Source organism: Podarcis gaigeae, assembly GCF_964106915.1.
Source record: "Podarcis gaigeae genome assembly, chromosome: 15".
In the NCBI taxonomy this organism is placed as follows: Eukaryota; Metazoa; Chordata; class Lepidosauria; order Squamata; family Lacertidae; genus Podarcis; species Podarcis gaigeae.
Genome location: NC_139692.1, coordinates 19444710 through 19471410, shown reverse-complemented (window position 1 = coordinate 19471410; position 26701 = coordinate 19444710). Strand labels below are relative to the sequence as shown.

Genomic DNA, 26701 nt, shown 5'->3' with positions numbered 1-26701 from the left:
GACAGAGGAAATGAAGAGCTCCACAAAGCATTTGGCCCATAGACTTTCCTGTCTTGGTCCTTAACAATTAATCTATAGCATGCAAGTGTGTTTAGTCATTATTATTATTTTTGCAAAATCTCAGATCTATACATCTCTTTCCGTGCAATCATGACACCAGGCTGGCAACCCACCTTATGGTCTGGAAAATACATCTGCTGTGGCAGCAGCAGGGGCCTTTAGGAGGAGAGACAGGACTCATGGGGAAATGCAAATGACTAAGACTTTGTTTATTTGAAGAGGCGAACTCATGTCTTTGTGCCACTTCATTCAGTTGTATTATATACCTTCCTAGGAATAATTGCAGAGTTTCAGAAAGGGTTCCTTCTGTCTCCTTCCCCCCTTTAGAACTGAGTGGAGGATCTTTTGTTTGTTTTCTGAGAAGGCAGAGCACTGTCAGTATTTCCACAAAGCCAAAGCTCCCTGAGTAAAGCTGCAGGAGCCAGGACTGATTTTCAAAACCTGCTGTTTTGTTTTTAATTAGTAAGATCCAAGGGCGCGGGTGGCGCTGTGGGTTAAACCACAGAGCCTAGGACTTGCTGATCAGAAGGTCGGTGGTTCGAATCCCCGCCACAGGCTGAGCTCCCGTTTCACTTTCCCAGCTCCTGCCAACCTAGCAGTTCGAAAGCACGTCAAAGTGCAAGTAGATAAATAGGTACCGCTCTGGCAGGAAGGTAAACGGCGTTTCCGTGCGCTGCCCTGGTTCGCCAGAAGTGGCTTAGTCATGCTGGCCACATGACTCGGAAGTTGTCTGCGGGCAAACGCCGGCTCCCTTGGCCAATAAAGCAAGATGAGCACTGCAACCCCAGAGTTGGTCACAACTGGACCTAATGGTCAAGGGTCCCTTTACCTTTACCTAGTAAGATCCAGTATTGGTTCCAGGTTTCGGAGGAGCTTTGGACAAGACACCCTCCTTCAGTGAGTCTCTTTCCTCACTGCAGCAAGCCCAGGGCGCTCTTGTCAGTGGGGCCATTTCTTGGGCACAGGCGCTTGGTGGGCACCTCACCATGCCGACCCCTGGTGGAAGGGTCTTAAGGTGCAAAAACACCTTAAGCTGCAGGATTCCTGCTCTGATGTTATTGGCAAATGGCTACAGAGGATTTCATGTTGGACTGAGGGCTGGGTCTCCCGCACCAGTTATTGACTTTAGTGCAGGAAATGAGAGACTGTGCCCCACCTTCACAAGAGCGGGAGGTCGCTGGGCCTGGCAAAGGCAGCAAGTCTTCTGGCTGCCTGTTGCTGGATGACCCGTCTGCTTGCTGTAGCCTGGAATCTGACACTCTATACAGTGGTACCTCAGGTTACAAACGCTTCAGGTTACAGACTCCGCTAACCCAGAAATAGTACCTCAGGTTAAGAACTTTGCTTCAGGATGAGAATAGAAATCGTGCGGCGGCAGCAGGAGGCCCCATTAGCTAAAGTGGTACCTCAGGTTAAGAACGGACCTCCGGAATGAATTAAGTTTTTAACCCAAGGTACCACTGTATATAGAAATGGCCTCATCTGATGGGCAGAGACTCTCCAGGGCTTGGACCAAGAGCGGCTCTTTCCATCACTTGCTACCTGAAGTTTGGGGATAGAGATTCCAAAGATTAAACCTGGGACCTTCTGTTTTTTAAATACAGTGGTACCTTGATTCTCAAACTTAATCCGTTCCGGAAGTCTGTTCCAAAACCGAAGTGTTCCAAAACCAAGGCACGCTTTCTCATAGAAAGTAATGCAAAATGGATTAATCTGTTCCAGACTTTTAAAAACAACCCCTAAAGCAGCAATTTAACATGAATTTTACTATCTAACGAGACCATTGATCCATAAAATGAAAGCAATAAACAATGTACTGCAGTCACACAATCAATCAATCAGTAGCTGAACTGGCTTCCACACAGTCACAAAAACAAAACAAAAAGCCGCAGAAACAAAAATGCAAAATAAATAGCAAAAACAGACAGACCTCAGCATAACACTCAAAATGGAAGTGTGGCACTCAAATCGGAAGTGAAACAGTCAAAACGGAGCATGTTTGGCTTCCAAAAAATGTTCACAAACCGGAACACTTACTTCCAGGTTTGCAACGTTCTGGTTCCAAGTTGTTCAAGTACCAAGGCATTTGAGAACCGAGGTACCACTGTAAAAACATTTGCAGTCGGTTGATCTAACCAATTAATTGGCTAATGCATCACTAGAGTGGCACTCCCACATAGTTTGATTAAAGTTACTTCCATTTAAGTTGACTGCCTCCCTGCTATGTACAGGACCTGAATTAAGAAAGACAAAAGAACTCTCTGTTTCCTTTCCCCTCAAATCATACTCTGTTTTTGTTCAGTATTCTCAGTAAAGTGCTGTCAGGGTTTCAGGGACAGAGAGCGAGGGGGAGGGGTCCCAGGGGGACGAGGAAGAGGACGACGACGACCCGAGGTTGTCAGTGAGTCCGTCAAGTGAATCCGAGGATTCCCAAAAGGGAGCCCCCCTGGTCAGGCCAAGGGGCAGTAGAGAGGGAGGCAGTCAGAAGCAGGGGAACGAAGGGGGAGTCCCCAGTGGGGGCTGGAGATCGGGACCGGCCTCTCCGTTGGAACGGAGTGAAGGGGGTGGAGTTGCCAGTGTGTCAGAAAGAGCAGAACAGGAAGCTGAGAGGGGAAGGAGTTCGGAGCAGAACGTCCTGCCGGAAGGGGAGGAGTGTAGTACCGAGAGTAGCGTAACGGTCGAAAGGAAGGTCAGAGGCAACGTACGCGCGCCAAGTTCAAATGTGGAGGCGCGCGGAAATGAGGAGAGCCCTGAGGAGGAGCCTGGTCCCAAAGCACGAAGGAGGGGGGAGCAGGCGTCAGAAGACTCAGCCTCGGGGGAGTCCCGGAGGGAGGGAGCACAGGGGGGCAGAAAGACCCTGCGGAAAAGGAAGGAGAGGAAAAGGTGGAGCAGTACAAGCCTCTTAAGCTGGTGCAGGGGCGGGACTGACTCAGAGGGGACTTCTAACATCTAAGGGTAACAGATGCTGAGCCACGGAGCTTGGATGTAACGACAACAATGTTCTTCAATAAAACCTTTTGTATATAACTTGGACTGGATTTTGGTCTCTGGTGAGCTGGGACCTCGGGTGGCTCTGACAAGTGCTATCAGAATTTCTCTCTCACTCTCTGAACTCTATCTGTGCTATTTATATGACTTTTCTAACCTATAGACACATGTGCACCTGGCTCTTGGAGGACGACTGGCTAAAGAAAGGGCAGCTGCAATTCCAGCACCGGACCAAGAGACAGCACCTCTCTTTTATCTAAGTGCAACCCAATCGCGAATGGCTCATCCCATTACAAATAGCAAGCATGAGAGCCTCACTGCCTGGTCATGACCATGGTAGGGTTTAAACCCCACCTTCTTTCCATTCCTCTGTAGCTTCCATCTAAGCTGGTTATTTATTTTAATTTTAAAATATACCTTGCACCCCAAGACAACAAATAGTGTCTCTAGCCAAAGAGAGCCTTAAACGCTTGTTGAGTGTCTAATTCAGAGGAGAGTGAGGAATGACAACCAAAGGAGTCAGAGGTTTAGATGCCCTCGGTTCATTTGCCTGGAAGGAATCCAGGTGGCGACCTTGACAGCCATATCCAGCCCACTGAGCTGGCCAAGATCGCATAGATTGGCATAGACCTCTGTCTAGTGAAACTAATCAATGGCTAGGAGGAACTCCAACGAAGGCAAAACTGAAAAAAAAAGAAAAATGAAATGTAGAAGATGAAATCCAAAGTCAGAGGGGTAGGAACCGGGTTGTGAAACTTCAACTAAATTGTTAAAATCTGGGGTTGTTGGCAGGTCAAGCAAACTCAACGATTACTCTCCATTTTATGTGCTGCAGTGGTAGCCAATTTGGAAAGCCTCATGCCAGCTTCACTCTTTCTAATACCAAACTCAGTGCTGTCGGGCATTGAGAATTGGAGCAAAAAAAGGGCCATTGGGAATGCTCACTAAGGGAATCGGGGGGGGGGGGGTCGTTTAACTTCACAGCTGGTCTGCTTTAAGACCCTGGTAAAACCTCTCTGTTCTGCCAGAGATGCAGATGTTCTGCCAGACAACGGAGCTGGAAACATTTTTGCTGCTGAGTAGAGCAGTATGAAAACAAACCAAAGGACCATTTTTCTCCCTCCTTGTTAAAACCACGAGGAAAGCAGTGGATTTTGAGGGAAAGGGTTTCAATGCATGTTGGGTTTTTGCTTTCAGGACAGGGCTTTGGGTATTGACATGGGCCACCAAGTTTCAGAAAAGGCACATACTATAGAGCAGCCATAGGCAAACTCCAGCCCTCCAGATGTTTGAGACTACAACTCCCATCATCCCTAGCTAACAGGACCAGTGGTCAGGGATGATGGGAACTGTAGTCTCAAAACACCTGGAGGGCCGAGTTTGCCTATGCCTGCTATAGAGGCTTTCCTTGCTTTCTATTGATAAGAGGGAAGGTCGGTATTCTTGTGAAAGGGTATTTCACTGGGCAACTGCCTTGCAGACGTGTTTTCAGGCTGGATACCAGTATCAGTGGTTATAGTTAGGAGCTTTGAAGGTAAACTCCTTCTTGGTCATGGAGCTCAGCAATTTAACTGAGATCCGGAAAATAAACTTTGTGAAACCTGAGGTCTTAAAGCCAAAGCAGAGCCCTATGCAAATTGCTGGCTGTTTTGTAAGTTGGTTTAATTTAAATGAGGGGGGATTGTGGACTTGAACACAGCCTCTATTCTGCACCCACCTCAGACCCAGACCTTCTAACCCAGCACCTTCCTCTGAAGTCTAATCTCATAAGGCTTTTCAACGAACAAATGAAACATTTTACAGCTCATTAAAGCTCCAAATGAGATTCTAGTTGCAATCCATCTGGTGAAGGGGAAAGTCCAAGCAAAGGGCACTAGGGAGCAAGGAGAAGAGCTCCAGTTTAGTTAGAATACAAAAAAAGAAGTGTGTGTGTGTGGGGGGGGGAGAACCAAAAGAAAATTCAGCTTGTACCTTGGTGGTTGTCTTTGTCCATGGAATTTTCTTGGCAGGGATACTGTTCCTGCTCCAGGTGGATCACATTTGGTTAAAACTCTCTCCAATACTTTGGCCACCTCATGAGGAGAAGAAGAAGAAGAAGAGTTTGGATTTGATATCCCGCCTTTCACTCCCTTTTTAAGGAGTCTCAAAGCGGCTAACATTCTCCTTTCCCTTCCTCCCCCACAACAAACACTCTGTGAGGTGAGTGGGGCTGAGAGACTTCAAGGAAGTGTGACTGGCCCAAGGTCACCCAGCAGCTGCATGTGGAGGAGCGGAGACGCGAACCCGGTTACCCAGGATTACGAGACTACCGCTCTTAACCACTACACCACACTGAGAAGAGAAGACTCCCTGGAAAAGACCCTGATGTTGGGAAAGATGGAGGGCACAAGGAGAAGGGGATGACAGAGGACGAGATGGTTGGACAGTGTTCTCGAAGCTACCAGCATGAGTTTGACCAAACTGTGGGAGGCAGTGGAAGACAGGAGTGCCTGTCGTGCTCTGGTCCATGGGGTCACGAAGAGTCGGACACGACTAAACGACTAAACAACACCACCACCTTGGTGGTGATCTATATGGGCTTGCTAAAAAGAGCCCGTGTTTGGCTAAAAGACAGTGATGACAGATGCAGGACACCTTGTCCTCGAAGAAACTGTGGCTAAGTTTGTGGCACCTCAGGAGCCTATTTTTTTTTACAGTAATGCCGAGTAAATTTCAGCTGATAACACTGGCTAGGGAAGCCTGTGGCACTGAAATATGCGCCTCTTCCAACAGAGGAAATTTCAATAGCTTTGGAAAGGAAGAAAGGAGGAATTTGTGAGCAGTGCGCATACTTAAGAAATGTTCTTACAGTTCTTTCCTTTCCTTGTTCCTTGTAACTAAAGGCCAAGTGAGATGACATATTAGCTGCATTCTTCTGCCCACAAGTAAAAGGTTTTATAAATTTAAAACCCCCCACAAACTGTCATCAAAGCAGGGTGCCTGCTCTAGATTTGGACCCTAGTATTGGGGCGCAAGGTAGATTTTTAAGCCTTTGCCTCTCTGCTAGAGTATTGATTTGAAACCACCAACACTGCCACCAGTTTGCACAGAAAAACAGCAGCTCCCATTCACTTCAGTGGGAACTTTCCACCTTATACAAATTGAATTTTTTTTTTGGGGGGGGGAATAGAATGGAATGGCTAACAGCTCTTGATACTGCAACATTCTGTTACAGAGCCCCAGAGAAGGTCACCCATGACGTCTGGGGTTTATTGGAATCCAAGGTTGCAGTAACAGGACCATCCTGGGATGTGAATGATTTGAACTCCCTCCATCTAGATGCAGGCTGTATATACAGTGATACCTCGGGTTACATACACTTCAGGTTACATACACTTCAGGTTACAGACTCTGCTAACCCAGAAATAGTGCTTCAGGTTAAGAACATTGCTTCAGGATGAGAACAGAAATCGTGCTCCGGTGGCGTGGCGGCAGCAGGAGGCCCCATTAGCTAAAGTGGTGCTTCAGGTTAAGAACAGTTTCAGGTTAAGAACAGACCTCCAGAACAAATTAAGTGCCACTGTATGTTTAAATAAACCATATAGCATAAAAACAACACAGACCTCCCCAAAAAAAACCTTTTTCAGGTGATGAGGCCATAACTGCACACAGCATTCCAAATATGGTGACACCATAGATTTGTTTAATGGCGTTATTATATTGGTGTCTTCCTGCTCTGAGCCATCGCTGTGCTCACTGTGGGAAGCCAAACCTTTAGTTGTGCATAGTTTGCGGCGATGCCATGTGAGAGAGACCCTTTTTGCCATGCGGCTGCACAGTCCTGAACTCCAGAGAGCAGAATGGCAGATGGAAGGCCCATAATCGGCTCGTAATCGTCAAGAACATGAGCCAGGGACAAGTTGTGGACAGGATGAGATGTTTATCCTGGTTGGCATTTCAGTCAGAAGGGAGCTACAAAGCAAAACAGACCTTCGGAATATGGAAATTTACCAGGCTGCCCCTCCAACCTTTTAGCACAAATGTGCATTTAAGTGACTATGCATCCAGACCCCCCTGGAGAGAAGCCTTTACAAGCCCTGGAATGGGAGAAGGCATTCTGCATTTATGAGAAAACCGAGAATGCAGGCTGGGTGATTTTTTTATTTTTTATTTAATACCGCACAAATAAACTATCCAGTCTTTGGCTGTCAATGGGTGATTTCCAACACACTGCCTCTTGTCTTCTGGGGCACATTTTAATTCCACCATATGAAATAGCAGTTGGCTCAGTGCTCCCATCAGGAAATAAAGCTAGGTGAATGGATAGGAATGACTCTGTGGATTTCAGCATGGGGGCCAGTATGCATGATGGTTCCATTACCTAAAATGTGAGCTGTCTGGAAGATGAGGATTTCACATTCATCTTTCCTGAAGGAAGGAAGGGTGATAAAATTGCTAATTTGTCAACTTGGAAAGAAGGACTTTTTAAAAATATGCTTTTCTCCCACACCTCAGTAAAATTGGCTGTATCAGGCCAGTGGCCCATCTAGTCCAGCATCATGTTCTTAGCCAGCAAGCAAAAGCATTTCCCCCAATTATGTTTCTCAGGAGCATGCAAGCAGAAGTTTACACCCTGTGTTAATAGAAACAGTACACAGCCATCATGAGTAGTAGCAATTGATACTCCCATTCTCCCTGAATTTGTCTAATCCCCTTCTAAACCTATCCAAAGAGGCTTTAATGGATGGTACCCAGCTCTTCCTCACTGTCTCACCTGAGTGGTGCATGCCCTGGTTATCTCCTGCTTGAACTACTGCAATGCGCTCTAAGTGGGGCTACCTTTGAAGGTGACTCAGAAACTACAACTAATCCAGAATGCGGCTGCTAGACTGGTGACCGGGAGTGGCCACCAGGACCATATAACCAGTGGCGTAGCGTGGGGGTGCAGGGGGGCCCGGCCGCAACATCTGGGGGTTAGGGGGCGCAAATCCACGGGTTAGGGGGCGCAAATTACTTGCCTTGCCCCGGGTGCTGACAACCCACGCTACGCCACTGCATATAACACCAGTACTAAAGGATCTACATTGGCTCCCAGTACATTTCCAAGCACAATTCAAAGTGTTGGCACTGGCCTTTAAAGCCCTAAATGGCCTTGGCCTGTGTACTTGAAGGAGCATCTTTGGCCCCCATCATTCAGCCCAGACACTGAGGTCCAGCTCCGAGGGCCTTCTGGTGGTTCCCTCAATGCAAGAAGCAAAGTTACAGGAAACCAGGCAGAGGGCCTTCTCAGTAGTGGCACCAGCCCTGTGGAATGCCCTCCCATCAGATGTCAAGGAAATAAGGAACTATACAACCTTCAGAAGACATTTGAAGGCAGCCCTGTATGGGGACGTTTTTAATGTGTAATGCTTAATGTTTTATTATGTTTTTGTATATGCTGGAAGACACCCAGAGTGGCTGGGGCACCCAGTCAGATGGGTGGAGTATAAATAATAAAATTGTTATTGTTTTTAATAGAGTCCCATTTCTTTTGCACCACTTTTATATTCCTGAATTGCACAAAAGAACTAATTGCTAACAACAACATTTCACACTTCAACACCTTTTCTCTAAAGGGACTTTGGTGGAATGCCCATTTTGCTGATGGGCAAACCAAGGCCATGTTGAATTATTAAACCGGAAAATTAGCAGTGACCCATACGCTTCTAGCCAAGGCAAATGGAGAGGAATCAGAGCTCATTATTGCTTCTTTATGCAAGGAAAGGTTACCGATGCTGAAAAATCTCTCTTCCAGTTTTCTGGGCGAATGTGTGAATTACATTATTGAATGTGATATAATTTTGAGTTTAGGTTCCAGTTCAGTGCACGAAGAAAGTACAAAAGGGTGCACTATAGTGCTGATACGCCTGCTTGATTTTCTAGATTTAATACACAGCAAAGTGGCAGTAAATGTGAATCATTATCTTTTGACAGAGAATGATGGTTTTGCTTTGCAATATCAATTGAATGCTCGTGGGCAAAGATTCTGCCCTAGTAGCTGTTGAAAATTCTTGATTAGTTGTTTGGTGGTGACGGTTTCCCATCTTTGCTGTAGATCTTTGCCTCTTTCCTAATCTCCCTTGTCATATATATTTTCGTATTTGAGAATGCCATTAAAAAGCCTGGCTCTTTAAGAGGCAGAAACTGTTGCCTTTCCCTCTATAAGTGAACGGGGAATGGAGATGAAGTAATTTTACTGGAGGTTTATGAAACAGACCGATATTATAACGATGATGACAATGACCTGAAAGAATCTACTGCAGAGATTTAATGACTGGCTCTTGGAATACCAGAGGCAGCCCATTGCCATGATATTGCTTTGGTGGTTGAAATTGGCTAATACAGATAACTGTCATTATGTATTAATCTCATCTGGGAAGAAAACTATGCACTGTTCTGCAAATATTGAGGAAAATTCTGCAGGCAGTCTTTGGGGTTTTTGTGTGTGGTTTTTTTGCTGCTAAAGAGGGGATAAGGTCTGTATAGTTAAAGCTATGGTTTCCCCAGTAGTGAAGTATGGAAGTGAAAGCTGGGCCATAAAGAAGGCTGATTGCTAAAGAATTGATGCTTTTGAATTATGGTGCTGGAGGAGAGTCTCGAGAGTCCCATGGACTGCAAGAAGATCAAACCTATCCATTCTTAAGGAAATCAGCCCTGAGTGCTCATTGGAAGGACAGATCCTGAAGCTGAGGCTCCAGTACTTTGGCCACCTCATGAGAAGAGAAGGCTCCCTGGAAAAGATCCTGGTGTTGGGAAAGATGGAGGGCACAAGGAGAAGGGGACAACAGAGGACGAGATGATTGGACAGTGTTCTCGAAATATGAACATGAGTTTGACCAAACTGCGGGAGGCAGTGGAAGATAGGAATGTCTGGCGTGCTCTGGTCCATGGGGTCACGAAGAGTCGGACACGACTAAACGACTAAACAACAACAAAGAGGGGATGGAAATAGTTGACCACAGCAGAACAGATAATAGGGAAGAGTCTTCCCATCTTAGCAATTGTCACCAAGAGCTACTCAGGTGGACCTTATAGATCAGGTATAACCAAAGAGAGGCAAAAACAAAGTTGTTGGACTACAACTATCTCTGACCATTGGCCATGCTGGCTGGGGCTGATGGGATCTGGAGTCCAAAACTATTGTAGGGCACCACGTTGGCTACTCCTGTTCTGGAATCTGTGACAATTGTATGAAAATCAATGTGCTTACATGGGTGACTAATACAGTCATACCTCGAGTTGAATGTGCTTCGGGTTGAGCATGTTCGAGTTGCGCTCTGCGGCAATCCGGAAGTAATGGAGCACGTTACTTCCGGGTTTTGCTGCTTGCGCATGCACAGACGCTCAAAATGACGTCACGCGCATGTGCGGAAGCGGTGAAATGCAACCCGCGCACACGCAGATGCGCCGCCGCGTCTTGCGTTCTCTTTGGGATGCGAACGGGGCTCTGGAATGGATCCCGTTCACATCCCAAAGTACTACTATAATCAGTTTTATACAGAGAAGGAAGGAAGGAAGAGATGGTGATGAGCTGCTGTGGTGTAGTGACTGGGGTCTCAAGTCTAGGACCTGGGAGACTGGGGTTCAAATCCCCACTTAGCCATGAAGCTCACTGGATGACCTTAGGCCAGCCATTTTCTGCCTAACCTACCTCACAGGGTGGTTGTGAGGATAAAAACCAGAAGGGGGAGAAGAAGAAGAGTTTGGATTTGATATCCCGCCTTTCACTCCCTTTAAGGAGTCTCAAAGCGGCTAACCTTCTTCTTTCCCTTCCTCCCCCATAACAAACACTCTGTGAGGTAAGTGGGTCTGAGAGACTTCAGAGAAGTGTGACTGGCCCAAGGTCACCCAGCAGCTGCATGTGGAGGAGCGGAGACACGAACCCGGTTCCCCAGATTACGAGACTACCGCTCTTAACCACTACACCATACTAGCTCTCAACTTTGTATGCCACTGTCAAACTCGTTGTAGGGAAGCTGGGATATAAATGCAATTGTAAGATGACATATCGTATCTCCCACCCTTGTAAACGGCTATATAGTGGACAAATTGAATCTCCCATTATCATAGTAGTTAGAATGGGGAGAAAGCATATTTGCTAGTGGAACTCTATTGTCTTCTTTTTGTGCAACGGCGAGGACATTGATTTTGAAATGTTGGCACACAGAACGAGTTATTGGGGGCAGCAGAGGACGTTGATTTTGAAACGTTGGCACTGAGAACGAGTTATTGGGGGCAGCAGAGAGTTGGTGCCATTTAGTGTTTGATGCACAGAGCATCCAACTTGGAGGTGGGAGATCCAGGTTCATATCCTTGCTCATATGTAAAGCTATCTCTGAGCCTTAAATTACAATCCTCCTGCCCCAAGTCCTATGGTCATTCTCTAAAGCCCTTCTCCAAATCTAACCCCTCTACCCCAACCCCAAGTGAATCACGTGATATCCAGAAATGGGCCTCTCTGCCCAAGGAGGCTTGACAGGTGCCATCTTGGTTTTGTTTTCAGCAACATTGCCATTTTAATTACACATTTTTAATTCATCAGCTGTGCTGTGGCATCTTAATGCTTGCTTTCTTGGTAATAAATCCCAGTGTGTTCACACAAGAAAAGGGTGTGTAAGAATGCAGCTTTAGTGAGCACTCTGCTGACTGCTGTTTTATTATGTTGCATTACTATTGCTGTTTGGTTTTATTGTGTTTTTAATACTTTAATTCTGATTGCTCAGAGACCCTTCCTGGCTGAACTGTTGAAGAGCAGCAACATGAGAAGTTTTCAAAATACAGTACCAGAAATCTACCTCACAGGATTGTTGTGGAAGTAAAATGGCAAGGAGCTGGGGGCGGGGATGGGAAGTGGGAACACAACCCTGAACTCCTTGAAGGAAAAGCAAGATAAATATGTGTAATAGGGAACAGCAGACGGGGCCTTTTTGGTGGCTGCACCTCAACTTTAAAGAGGCCTCCCTTGGGAAGGCAACCAGGCAACTGCTCTGCACTTTTCCTGCTGTTTCGGTGCAGGTTGTGATTCTGCTGTCTGCTCTCAAATGGTAGCATTTTAATGCTTTCTGGTGTTTTTTGTTTTAGTTGGTTTCATCAAAATTGCAACTGCCCCCGGGGTCCTGTTGAAGAATGGTATATATAACATATATAAATAAAACCTACTAAGATGAGCATACTTAAAACAACAAACATATCTAATGTAACACATTTGGGGGGATACACTAAATCCACCAGGACTTGGTGAGAATGGAGTGTTTCTAGATCAGTGTTTTTCCCCTCCCTTTTTTTAGTATGTAATTTTTATTAAATTTTCTGTTTTACAATTTAAAATACTCATTTTTACACCCTTAAGATATCAGTGATTTCCCTTCTTCTTTTTCCATGGTTCATTTTACATATCATAAATCATATTTACAAAAGAATATTTTACAAAAAAATAATAATACCATTCAGTATTCCATTACTGCATCCAGCAAAACTTATTTACACTGTTGACTTTATCTTAATGCTGCCAGCGTTTTCAGCTGTACATAATTATTTCCCATATATTCAATAAACGTTTTCCAATCTTTCTATGTCAGTGTTTCCTATTACAGGGACTACACGGAAGCTTAAAACCTCCTTGCTTGGCTATAAACTTCTATAGGTGAAATGCCGTCCGACGTTGTGGACGTTTTACTAGCAGTCTCAGGTGCAAGAGCGTGAGCCTTAGGAGGAGAACGTGAGAATCCCTTTCGAGCAACCCGTGTTTAGACGTCACAGCGCTGAGGTACAAACAGGCGGGAGAGACTCGTCTCCGCCCACAGGCGCGCGGCTCTTCTCTCGCCTCCTCTGAGGCGCCAATGACTTCTCCTTTTCCCTTGGACTCTTTTGCATAGCCACGCCTCTCCGCTCTCGGGGCTGCGCTCTGGGCCGCCATCTTGGGCTCCTCGGCGGGGGCCCCGCGGTTACCATGGAGACCGCCGGGACGCGGCGCGGCCTGTGAAGGAACCCAAAGCCCGACTCAAGTCCGTCCCTGGTATTTGCTCCTAATTTCAAGACTTTCATCACTTTTCCTAACCGAAAATAGTAATTCCCGAGTCCTCCCCAGGTATTCTGGGGAAATAGGGACTTGACTTCGGTCCATCTAGCTCTTCGGTCCGCACTGACTGGCAGCGGCTCTCCAGGATTTCAAGGCAGCTCTAAGGGGAGATGTCGGAGCCCGTCCTCAGATCTGTGTACAGGATTTTTGACTGGGGGGGAGATGGTTGGGCAAAAGGTTGTTGAGCTTTTTTTGTGTGTGGTTGGTTGGGTGGGTGGGGGGAGATCGCACAAAAAATTGAGTTTTTGGGGAGATCCCAGATCATGAACATTTTCTTTTAAATGTAAAGAAAAATAAAAATAAACCCAGTGGTCAGTCATCTGTTTGAGGGGCAGGCTTTTGTTAGGGGGGGGCAGAACCTCAGTTTCAAGATTTATACGCAATTTATACACTGTGTGTGTAGTCATTGCTTTTTTTCTGGGGGGACGCAGGGGTATGCATACCCCCTAAACATTTTGTGAATCTTTGTACTTTTGTCCATTTACTGTATTTATTTTCCCCTATTTAAACTATAAAATGGTGATTTTCTTGAGTCAAAATGAGAGTACACCTAAACATTTTTAAAGGAAAAAATCACTGTGTGTTGTAATTTATACACTATGGAGTGTGTAGCCAGAATCCAACTGGTGCAGCTTAAGCTCCCACCACCCTAGTGGAAGTATGGATATATATATAAAACCTTCTCTTGTTGCTCTTCTGCTTGCCATGCTATCTGTAAAAGCAACAGATGCCAACAACAGAGAGAGGGGGGTCCCACCTGTTCTGCCCCCAGAAGGGTCAGTTTATTTAGTGATAGCAAATCTGTGTATTAGTATTAGGTAGAAGGAATAACCATGCTAACCCCTTTAAGAAAAAAATGTTCCCCCCCTTTTAGATTTCTCCCACCCCCCAGTTTTTCTGCAGCAATGGGAAAGGCAAGACCCTAGAAAGTGACTTCTTCTTTCTCATCCTTGGCACTGCCCTGTAAATAGCATCTTGTCCTTCCCTCGTCCTTGAAACTACACCCATTCTTGGATGCTCTCAGCATCTTCTTTGTCTTCTTCCCTCCAGCTATTCTCACAGTTCCAGCTTTGCCCTGGATTGGCTTTGGAACACCAGAAATTAGACTCCCCCATCCACCCTTTTTTGCAATGCTAAAAGTGTTTCTTCTACAAGGGCCTTTAGTAGAAGGTTTTACACTATTGGGACATATATAGTTTTGTTAGATAGTAATACTGAGGATTAGTGAGCTCTAGCCCTGCCTCATAAGTGTCCCAAGTAAAAGCCATGGTAGTAAATCTGCTTTGCATGTCTGCAGCATAGGCAGAACTCAAAATTAGCATAACGCAAGTTAATGTTAGCCATTTCTAATGAACCCATGAAACAACCACAAGGTGGCAAGCTTTAGACATTATGAAATAGTTTGAGATGTTTTATAATTTTTCCTCTTCTTCCTTTCATACAGATTGTTTCAGTATTTTGGGTCAAGATGTCTAAAGAGCAGGAAGAACAGGATTTGCAGAAATTCCTTAGAGATGTGGATGAAGTTAGTAAGTCAACCATAAGTTTGTTTGAACAGTACCTTGCATGAGCTGAGCATGTCCCAGCCAGTCAGCAGCACCTGATTTTTCACTACAGCATCCTTTGGTGCAATTATAGGGAGGTTCTCCTTCTTTCCTAGAGAAGTACCCTGCTCAGCTAAAGCAGGAGAAATTGAAATTACTGCTGAGCTTCCTTTTTACCAATCCCCTCATTTTGGGGAAGTTGCCTCTTTTGAAATCAAATGTGATTGTGTTTGATTTTCTTGGCAATTGGGCCTGTGCATGTGGTTGCTTTACCTTTCTTTCTGTGAAACAATAATAAATGGCCCATTAGTGTTCTACACCTGAGGCAGCTGATGGCAAGAAGAAATGACTTTCACTACACAGGGATTTCAACCTGGATTTTATAAGAGGAATACAGGAAGCTGCCTTGTATCAGGTCTGACTGCCCATCTAAGTCCAACATTCCCTACTCTGACTCTTCCCATTAACTAACTGATTATTTAGATTGGAGTTGCCAGAGATTGAGCCTGGGTCATTGTGTGGGCAATACGTGTTCTCTAGCATTCTGCTGTGATCCTTTCTTAAACTCAGTACAGTGGTGCCTCGCAAGACGAAATTAATTCGTTCCGCAATTTTTTCTTCTTGCGAGTTTTTCGTCTTGCGAAGCACGGTTTCCCATAGGAATGCATTGAAAATCAATCAATGCCTTCCTATGGAAACCGCCTTCAGACCAGGTCCGGGGACAGTCTGTCCCCCGACCTCTTCTGAAGGCTGGGGGGGGGGGGGGGAGAAGGGCTTTTTCCCCCACCGCCAGCCTTCAGAAGGCTGTTCTGAAGGCTGGCGGTGGGAAGAAAAGCCCTTCTCCCCACCTCCCGCCTCACCAGCTCCGGGGACAGGAGGGCTTTGCTACCGACCGCCAGCATTTTAAAAGCCCCCGGGACAGCGGAGACTTCTCCGCTGTCCCGTGGCGATTTTAAAATGCTGGCGGGCGGCAGCGAAGCCTCCGCTGTCCCGAGGCGATCTTAAAATGCTGGTTCGGTGGCAGCGAAGGCTTCGCTGCCGACCCCCAGCATTTTAAAAGCGATCTTTAAAAGCCTTCGCTGCCGCCCGCCAGCATTTTAAGATCGCTCGGGACAGCGGAGAAGTCTCCGCTGTCCCGGGAAGGCAGGCGGGGGCGGAGCAAAGACTTTCGCCCCCCGCCGGCCTTCAGAAGAGGTCCAGGACCTCTTCTGAAGGCTGGCGGTGGGCAAAAGTCTTTGCTCCCCCCCCCCGCCTGCCTTCAAAAGCCGTCGGGATAGCGGAGAAATGCGCTGCGCTTCTCCGCTATCCCGGGAAGGCAGGCGGAGGGGAGCAAAGACTTTCGCCCCCCGCCGGCCTTCAGAAGAGGTCCAGGACCTCTTCTGAAGGCCGGCGGGGGGCAAAAGTCTTTGCTCCCAACGGCCAGCATTTTAAAAGCGGTCCGGGATAGCGGGAAAGCGCAACGCAATTCCCTGCTATCCCGGACCGCTTTTAAAATGCTGGCGGTGGGGAGCAAAGCCTTTCGGCCCCCGCCGGCCTTCCTGGACCTCTTCTGAAGGCCGGAGGGGGGCGAAAGGCTTTGCTCCCCACCGCCAGCCTTTAAAAGTGGTCCCCGGAGATTTCCCTACGGGCTTTCTTCTTGCGAAGCAAGCCCATAGGTAAATTCTTCTTGCGGAACGACTCAAAAACGGAAAACTCTTTCGTCTTGCGAGTTTTTCGTTTTGCGAGGCGTTCATCTTGCGGGGCACCACTGTATTTTATCCTCTTTGCTGTACTGACTGATTTGCTGAATTACACCTACGATGAAATGAAGCGTTTATACCACACCTTTCATCTGTGGTACAGCACACAGAGTTCTCAGTGGGTCTCTATGCTGGGACTGACCAGCCCCAGAATTGCTTATCTTTGATGAGGTTGCTGCTACATGTGCTTTTAGATCATGCCCTGAGTAATGAATCCAGTGCCACCTTTTAGAATAACATCTGTCAGGAAATGAAAATTCTGTGTCACTTAACGGGCTAACATTGTTGATCCCTTTGAAATTAGTCACCAGTGATGAAGCTGCAGCTCCTCTTGACCACTGGACAGCACCAGAACCATCAGCTTGCATGGATTTTAAAATCAAGAGTTGCAAAACACTTATTTAGACAACACTTTTCCAGCCATTATCTGACCATTCAAGTAGTATGTTGTAGCTTACCCTGAACACCTTCCTAAAAGAATTAAGAAGCATAGGAAAGACATCTTGAAAGCACCAAGATAGTGAAAGAAGCGGATGATTTATTAGAACAACTCTTTCTAGTAATAGTGTTCAGAGATGCAAAGATTTGATCACCAGACTACACAGCATTACAGCTATATCTGACAAGTTCTGCTGTCGGTAATCCTTTGATTTACTTGTTCTCTGTGTTGCAAAAATTGCCTTAAAAATTTATGCTAGCAACTGCTCTCATGACAATCAATAATTTAAAAGCCTCCTAGTTTGGCTTTTTTTTAAAACGCTTATGAGACTATGAGCTTGACAGCTCATTCCATACAATAATTTTGGTAACTCTTTGTAAACATTATTTTATTTACACAGTTTCAAAATCTTTTTGAGTTAGATAATCTGAACCCTGAGATTTGGAAAAAGAGCACAGAGCTTTATAGAAATATGCATAACAAATAGTATTTGGTGACAAGCAATGCGGTACGACAATAAATAACCCACCTTCCCTCACAGACCTCCCCGCATGGAAGGGGAAGGATGACTAATGCAAAACACTCCTACCCTCATTTGAAAAACTGTGTATCAGTATTATAAAAATGAGATTCTTTGAATGTTATTTATATCCTATCTCAGTTGCTGAAATGCTGTTCACTTTGGCTAGCCCAGGGGTCAGCAACCCGCGGCTCCGGAGCCGCATGTGGCTCTTTTACACCTTTGCCGCGGCTCTGGGGCGGATACTAGCGAGGGGAGGAGGCTCATTGTGCGCCCCGACACTCCCCACTATGGCGGGCGCTGTACTGGCTGTGACGTCGCATGGGGGCGATGCGTGCGTTAGTCACACACCGTCCCGACGTCACTTTCCTGCCCGCCCGCCCGCCTGCTACATTGTAAGGGGCATGTATGTTGGTCACTGCATTGAAAGGGGGCATGTACGCTGGTTACTGTTTTGAAGGGGAGTGAAGAACACACACAAACAAAAAGGTAACTTGTTAATTTAACGTTTATTTCTATGAGGAGGAGTAATTCTGAGGGGTCAAACAAAGAAATAATAAAAAAGTGACAAAAAAGTTATTTTTATAATGACGAGTTTTGCGGCTCCCAGTTTTTTTTTCTTCGGAAACGGGTCCAAGTGGCTCTTTTTGTCTTAAAGATTGCAGACCCCTGGGCTAGCCTTTGGTTTATTGTACCTAGCACACTATCACATAAAATCTCTAGCTCTGTGATATAAAAACTGCCCTATTCTGCTTCTTCTTTTCTTCCTCTTTTCCTTGTCTTGTCCTAAGGGAACTACTACTTAATACAGGTTTTATATTTCCAAAAGAAATGTTTTTCTCCCCAGTTTTTCCCCATTGTGGTAAAAGTATCGAAAAATCTGAAGCCTTATCAGAGTGACACATCTGTAATCTAATTAATTTTCTGCTCCAGCTTCTCCCCACACACTTTTAAACAAAATGAGGGAGAAGATAAAGGTACAAATACAGTGATTATGCCACCATTTTGTAATGAAAAGATTACTGAAAGCTGTTCAAGGATATAATATGGAAATAAAAAACCTATATTCATCATTTATGTAGCCCACTAGTATATAGTGATTCTCACATAACTTTCCACTCCAAACATCAGACTGAAATATATTTACAATTTCATAAACTGCTACACATGGATGGTTCACTGGGTGACTTTGTTAAGATTCAAATACGTATTATTTTAAGAAATCCTCTTGTAAAAGCAGAAAGGAATTGTCAGTCATTGTGATGTATTTATTGTTCTAATATTGTCTGACCTGTATCTAATCAGCTTCAAATTTTGTCTGAATGTTTCTTTGCTGTTTCATGCAGCATAAGCTAAATTGTTCAAAATTGCCAGTCCCATAATTTGCTGTACAATTCTCTATAAGTCCTAGGTATTTGGTTTATTTCCCAGTGTTTCGGAGAAACAATTCTAGTTGTCACAATCATATAAAAGAGGAGAGTTGCCTTATCCTTTGTCATCTGTCCTTTACTGTATGACTACATCCTGTGCACTCCCATGGCTGATTTGTAAAGCTGTGTACACACCATGTTAGCCCCAGTCCACATCTATCTTGTACTTTTTTGAGACACTATGCATTTTCATTCTTTTCTCCCCAAATCAACTTCAGTGTTTCAGTTTGAAACCTAAGCCACGTGAAGACATCCTTACCCCCTCTCTGCCCACTGGTGTGGACAGACAGCAGATGACATGGAATCACATGTACACATGGTACTGATGTGTAAATGTGATTTACACAGCAGGGAATAAATAGCCTTGCTGCATTTTCAGCCAGTAATGTTTACACAGCCTGTGCTGGAAAGAAAACTTTAGGGAAGCCTTTTCCAACCAGGTGTCCTTCAGATGTTTTGAATGACAACTCCCATCAGCCCCAGCATCATAAGGTAATGCTGGGCGAGGGCTGATGGGAACTGTAGTCTAAAACATCTGAAAGGCAGCAGGCTGATGAAGACTGCCTTAGTATCAGCATAGAGTTTAGAATTTATTGCTTCTTGAATTTCTTTCCTGAATTTCTTTGTTTGTGGTCCTCTGCAGCCGTAGTGCGGCATCTTTTAATTTCCTCTGCTGTCTGCTTTACTTGCAAGGTGCAGACAGGGGTTGTACAGGTCATCTGAGAAGACGGGAAGATGATGGTTGTTCTTTGTTTTGGTTTTGCTTTCTGCAGTATCCCCAACTCATCTCGCCTCTACCACCTCGTGAATTAGAACTGGCTTTCCTATTCATGACTTGGAGAAATCTCAATTATTGCTTGGGTCATCCATTTTCATATAAACACGAGTGCAACAAAGCCAGAACTTCAAGGAGAGCAGGCGTCCAGAACAGCCAATCTGTTCTGCAGAGATAAAATGCTGACTTCAGAATTAAATCTTGGCCTAGTTGCACTGCTTTGCAAAAACATTTCTTTTTTCATATCTTTCTCAATGTTTTGAAAGTGGTGTACATCATGCCAGCTTCTGAGAAAGCCCCCAAATTAAATCTGAGCTGAGCAATTTGTTCAGCATTGAGTCTACATCAAAATGTTACTTTGCCAGAGGGCAGCACCTGGTTTGCATATTTACAGTATTTATTTATTTTTTAAAAAAACATTGTTTGCATATTTGAGTCATAGGAAGTTAACATAAAATATTCCTTTCTTGGGCATGTTGACTACCACTCTATGCAAGTCATGGGTGAGTATCACTTGAATTCTAAGTTCTTGAAAGTTAAAAATAAATGACAGAGAAATAAGTATTTCTAAGGGTCTTTTTAAAACAAACAAACAAAAAACCCAATATTACAGTTTTCCTTTTGCCATTCCAATTTAAAACACATCTGTGCAACCACAAGGGATAGAAGATTTGTTTTCCTACAAATATCAGATTTGTAGGATTCTAGCTAGAACATCACATTTACAACAAAAATCATATTATATGATTAACAAATCAGTGTGGCATTTATAATCTATAAAATGATATTAACAGCACTAACAAAATAGCAACTAAAAGCTAAGTACTGGTAAGTTCATCCACATGTTCTCCATGTCCCCAAAGACTATGGTATTTGTTTATTAAAATACACATAAAATACACATAATGCCCACTGTTAAGCCAGCTCAGCAAGATACTGCACTGGCTGGGGTCCTTGGGTAGTGGGCCGTGGTGGAGATGATGGGCTTCTTGGGCCTACCACTAATGGTAAGGTGGATGCTGACTCTGGGTAGCCTGCCCCGTGGCACCTTTGATGAGGAAGTTTGATAGCTTAGTTATTATTAATCTCAGGGTTGTGGGCTTGAGCACCATTTGGGCACAAGATTCCTACATTGCAGAGGGTTGGACTTGATGACCCATGTGGTCCCTTCCAGCTCTATGACTCTATGATTCTATATGTTGCTCTTGATAATCAGGAAGTCCCTTCCCCCTTGAGGAAGTCAGAGACAAACCTGTCCCTCTAGAGTACTGAGTTGTGGCTGCCCTTGGTGTAGAAGCCGACCAAGATGTCCAGCAGTGCCTGCATGCTCATGATACTCTTGCTGGGTGGTGGCCCATCCACCAGCAGGTGCTCCAGCTTCTGCCACACCTTGATGGAAGCAGAGGAGGCTGCTGCTGAGGGCAGGCAAATTTCTATTTGACTTAGCTTTTCTCTGGTTGGTGTGGTTTGTTATGCTCTTATACTTTGTATTACCCTGTGGCTTTTATTGATTTGTTTGTTGTCCTTCTTATTAGTCCTTTACTTGCTCGTTGCCCTGGAGGCCGTGTGCAGAAGCAGTGGGATGTAAATTTCTGAAGCCTATTACTCAGTATAAGTGAACTCCTTATTTGTCTGACAACTTTTCTATTCCACGCTTAATAGTTTCGTTTTTCTTCCTGTTTCCAGCCAACCTGATTCAAGGCCTGAATTCCACAGACCCCTCTATCCAGGAGAAAGCCATTGCAGATACAGAGAAAAGATTAAACTCCACTGCTGTCAAATGTGAGGATAAACACAAGCCCACAGTGGACAGAACATGCATCAATACACGAGCCCCGGTAAAGCTACGCTAATCCTCGTACCCTGATGGTACAGGGGACTTTGAACAATTACATATTGTACTTTTAAGCTATTATATAGCAAACCAGGTGAGACTTCTGTTTACAGGATGCCACTTTTGCCTTTTGTCGAGTTTCTTTTCTTGGAAGAACTATTTAAGGTTTCTCAGTATGCTGCTAATTGCTGTATCATTTCCCAACGTTGCTTAAGTCTACATAATATTAAAACGAAATGCCACTGTTATTTGAGAACAGTGTGTGTCAATATTAGGAGAAATAATCTCCTTTTTATAGCCCTTTCCTGCTGTTTCCTTGCTTTGATTGTCTCTGATTATTGTGTTTGCCCATTCTCATTGACAATTCAGACTGTACTTGGGTGTAGCTGACTGAGGCCTGCATCCACATTGGCAGCACAGTTAGATGTTAGTAGATTGGCCTATGCCACTTCTGACTGCAATTGAGGGCTGCCATTTTTTACCTTAAAAAACAACTGCAAGTTGAAAATAGCATTCTAGCCCAGCCTTCTTCTTCTTGTGCTAATTTTCAAAGTTTTTTTTCTTTAAAAAAATGGCATCCCCTAATCGGTAGCCTGAAGTGCAACAGACCATTCTGCCATTTTTGGGACCCTGTAATTTCACCCTATTTTGCAATCTAAAGCCAGTCTGACCATTCTATCACTATGGGACTCCGTCATCTCATTCCACCCCATTGTTCTGCATGTTTAGATACAGACGGACTAACTTCCTCAATCAGCTGTAGCAAAATTAAACTGGCTCCAATTATGAAACTCACACACTTTTTTTATTCTGGGCTAGTAGAAGCTTGACACACACCCCCCCCCTGCAAAAAACAAATAAAACACTGACAGCAGGAGTTTTCGTCAAATTGGGACGTTAATTATGAAATGTACAACAGCATGCCATTATTGCTGTTTTAAAGTGTCAGTCCACAATGGCAATTTACCCTATTGAAGTGTCTGCAAAATCCTTCTCCAAATTGATTTTAGTTTCCTAAGCCCCGAAGTACTGGGTGGGAGGGAGTTTGTTTTGTTTCCTTCCCGTGGTTTTTAATGCTCCTGGCGGAATTAATTTTGACAGCTGTTGAAAATGTTCTTCTTTTTGAGGTTATTATAGGTTATTATTATTTTTTAAGTGGCTTTGAAAAATGAGCCTCATTTTCTTTTCATGCAGCAGGTACCATTAAAAAAACCCCACAGCCAAGCAGTATGTTGCAGCATGCTCTTTCTTCCTCTGAACTTGCAACTAACTTTTTGCTTTGATGTACCTCTTTTAGGATTTGCCAGATCAGCAGGAAACAATGAATCCAGGTAAGTGGCTCAATACATTGCTTCAGTGTATTTTGAACTAGGCGTACTACAGGAATCTCTGTGATATGCAGGTTGAACAAAGGATGCATACATGTATTGTAGGCAAACTCTAGCCTAGGTTCTACATTTGCCCACGTATGGGTGGGTCTTGAAAGAAAGCCGTATCCCAAGAGACTTCTCTGCTGTTTTTGTTTGTGGGGACGCATGGAGTGAAAAGGAACAGATCCTGTTTCACAGATTGGCTGTCTGTCTACTGTCAACCTATAGACCGGCTACCCCATCAGATCCAGGTAGCTTGCATACACCTCTGTGAGGACGGAGTGTCATGGTAGTAGCAATTCTGCTGTTCTTTGTCAGAGCCCTACGATTAATTGCTCGTGAGTTAAGGGGTGGGCAGTGTTGACATGTCCTCAGACTCTTTCCCCTTTGCCTTGATTGGCTCCTTGAGTTCCCTGTATCTAGTTGAGGGACTGGAATGCCAGTTCTCTCTATTAATCCTGCAACATCTTATACCATTAAAGCCACTTTTTCTTTTAAATTCCCAAGTCAGAACTGGTTTCATTCATCTACATAGCAAGCCCAGATGGCTTGCATCTTCAGTGTGTGAAGAAGTGCTTTTCAGTATCTTTTAATCACTTCATTATCCAGAAACTAGAAAGACCCTGTCGCCTAGAAATGTGGGTTTTTTGAAATGTAGGGATTAAAATCACTATCACCGCTATGCGTCTCTGTTTAAATGGAAGCTTATTACCCCTGTTCTGATTTGATGTCACATTAATGAAACAGCCCTTTTCAATTTCCATTTCACATCTCAGATATGCCTTTGCTCTTCAATTTTACCTTCCTCTTTCCCCTTTCCAAAGCGATCAAGCTCTTTTTGTTTGATTGAACTTGCATCTCCACTTTCTTGGCTTTTAGAGAGTTTCATGGCCGTTTTAGAAAAGGATGCCAAAGAGCGAGCAAGGAAAAGGAAGCACAATGAAGCCTTAGCAAACGGTAACAGTTTGGTTTTGACATGTCAGGGGAAGGGGTGGGAGCTATCTAGAAAGAAACCTTGGTTTTAACCTGTGATGAAGCTGTTCTGTTTTATTTATTATTTATTTTACAGATTTATAAACCACTGTGCCAAAGCTATTGAAGTGCTGCTGAAGAAATACAACCTGTGCCGTACAGCACATAGGCGACAATTATTCACACAATTAATATTCTTGTTCAAAAACAATTTTTTTACCATTTATCAGATTTGTGAGAATAAGACAACTACTTACAAAATGCCATGTAAACTTATAAGCTATCTAAAATAAAATGAACTTGCAGTATCAGATTTTACTAAGTTCTTACAACTTCTTGACTCAATTTTTATTTTTTCTTGCTTTTTAGGTAAGTTCAAGAAGAAGGTAGGTAATTGACAGGGCCAGTTTATTGGGGTTGGCTGATAGTCCACTCCCTGAGCACAGTTTCCTGGGCTTCCTCAGTAGTCTTAAGCTATTCAGTTCTTTATGCTTAAGCCAAGAAATTGTTTCTATAACTACATTTAGCACTAATAGACACATTAATGGCTCAAGACTACTGAGGACAAAATAGCAGCTCTTCAACTTTATGGATTGCTAGGGCGAAACGGGGATAGAACGCTGGCACCCTGTCTTTCATCTGCACTTCACAGCTACCAGGAACATCGCTACCTTCTTGAACTTACCTAAAAAACAAGAAAAAACAAAAATTGCGTCAAGAAGTTGTAAGAACTTAGTAAAATCTGATACTGCAAATTCACTTTATTTTAGATAACATAAGTTTTTATGGCATTTTGAAAGTAGTTGTCTTATTCTCACAAATCTGATAAATGGTGAAAAAATTTTTTTGAACAAGAATATTAATTGTGTGAATAATTGTCGCCTATGTGCTGTACGGGTTGCACAAAGCTATTGAAGTAGCATACCATGAGATAAAATAGAAAAGATAATAAAAACCAGTGCTACAGTTGTACACATAAGATTTCATAAAATGTCTGGGTCACACCTCAGGCTACAGAAGGAGGGTCCTGCCTCCACAGATTCTGTGAACAGCACTGATAAGGCATAGTCAAAGAATAATTGATCATTTGACTGCTCATGTATCTTCAAATATAGTTTACGGTGGTCAAATATTTAATAACGTCAGGTTATTACTGCTCAGCAATGGCAACAGGAGTTGATGAAAGTTTTAACAGGATATGAGAATCTTGCAGCTCAAGTCCTAGTTGTTTATTGTGAATCAGGATGTTGGTTCATACCCCCCACCCCACCTACTTTCCAACCAACATTCTGGGTCTTACCTAACAAAGGCTTTTTATGCATCTGGTTATCATTTCCACAGCACTGAAAGAAAAAGGGAACGATGCTTTCAGCAAAGGGGACTATGCACTGGCTATTCAGAAGTACACTGAAGGCCTCAAGAAGCAAAAGGATATGCAGGTTCTGTACACCAATAGAGCACAGGTCAGTGTGGGGCAAGAACAACAAATGATGACCACTTTATCCCCACAACAGGTAGTTGATTTGGTGATCTAATCTCAGTCTGAATATAACCAGTCTAAAGATAAAGCCATAGATTCATGGTTGCAATTGAAACAGACCACCTAGTTTATTGGTAAACGATGCTTTATCTGGAAAATAATATTATTTTCACGTTGAAAGATAATATTATGAACTTGGAAGGAAAACATGGCAATGTTATTCTAGTCATTTGTAACATTGGGTCACCAACTCCTGCCTGATCTCCTGCATTTGAAATGCATTCGTTTTCTTTATGCATTTCATGATTCCCAGGACTGTATGGCCTTGGCTTAGTATTGCCCTCCTAGTAACCACCTATCCGCCAACGCATTGCCTGCTTCTCTCATGAGAATTGCACAGTTGAGTATCAGTGATGCACGTTTTCAGGAAAATTTTGACTTTGGGAATTGGCATAGGGACATTTTCCATTTTCATCACAACATTTTCTGGTGCCCCACAGAGTTATTCTAAATTAGCATCTTTATTTAGCAAACATTGCTAACCACTAAACTTTCAGGCTTGCCAATTATTGTATTTGTGATTTCAAATGACGTCCAATCATGTGCAGTAGTCGGAAGCATCTTCTGCTTATACAATCTGGGACCTGGATATTCGAAGGGTTTCCTCTGCTTATGTGAAACCATCCCAATGCCCTTTAAAAATGTGTTGCGGGGTTATTGGGTTGTTGTTTTTATTATGATTATGTATTTTGTGGTTTTATATTCTGATTTTATTCTGGGAAATGACCTGAGACCTGCGGGTATAGGGCAGTATATAAATTCAATAAATAAATAAATAAAATAATAATAATAATAGTAATAATAATAATAATAATAATAGTAATAATAATAATAATAATATCACCCAAGGCTGCCATTTCAGGTCCCCCACCCCATGCCCTGACAAAAAGAAATCAGACTCTCTGGGCTTGTGCCAGAGATAGGGCCTTCTCCATCCTGGCACTAAGATTTTGGAATTCCCTCCCCAGCGATATCCAGCAAGCCACCTCTTTGTCTATTTTTACATGGACTTTAAAAACATCATTGTCCCTAAAAATTTTTTATATGTTTCGAGAGATAATGGAGCACACCTCTGGGGGTGAAGTCAAACCACTGTGTTAGCAACACCAACATGACCTCCCTGGAGTGCAAGTCTAGGCAGTGTGTCTTCTTCTTCTTCTTCTTCTTCTTCTTCTTCTTCTTCTTCTTCTTCTTCTTCTTCTTCCTCTTCTTCTTCTTCTTCTTCTTCTTCTTCTTCTTCTTCTTTGGCGATCACCCGTAGCCGAGTAAGATTGTCTTCCATAAACACGGTTTTAACAATGAGTCCGTAAGTGACTGTGGAGGCCAGTTGTGTGTATGGAGGTCCTGGTCTACCCAGACAACAAGGCCCTTCTCTTGGCCTCGCTGATGTGGTC

The 26701-nt window shown here is 43.9% G+C and overlaps 1 protein-coding gene and 1 long non-coding RNA gene across 9 annotated transcripts in view; one reads left to right on the top strand and one right to left on the bottom strand.

Moving 5' to 3' along the window:
- Positions 1 to 26701, bottom strand: part of LOC310832429 — a 186386-nt gene that overhangs the window by 34186 nt on the left and 125499 nt on the right. The gene's annotated exons all lie outside the window — the stretch shown is intronic.
- Positions 12827 to 26701, top strand: part of TTC12 (tetratricopeptide repeat domain 12) — a 39980-nt gene continuing 26105 nt past the window's right edge. For 3 of the 8 annotated variants that reach the window (XM_083713997.1, XM_083713999.1, XM_083714001.1), the window contains exons 1-6: positions 12929 to 13081; positions 14589 to 14673; positions 21278 to 21429; positions 22723 to 22756; positions 23675 to 23752; positions 25109 to 25230. In XM_083713997.1, coding sequence (XP_083570123.1) covers positions 14613 to 14673; positions 21278 to 21429; positions 22723 to 22756; positions 23675 to 23752; positions 25109 to 25230 — 447 coding nt within the window. In that variant the 5' untranslated portion in view covers positions 12929 to 13081; positions 14589 to 14612. Of the gene's footprint in view, positions 13154 to 14588; positions 14674 to 21277; positions 21430 to 22722; positions 22757 to 23674; positions 23753 to 25108; positions 25231 to 26701 lie in introns of all 8 variants that reach the window. The other 5 variants (XM_083713994.1, XM_083713996.1, XM_083713995.1 and 2 more) reach the window with 5 other exon arrangements.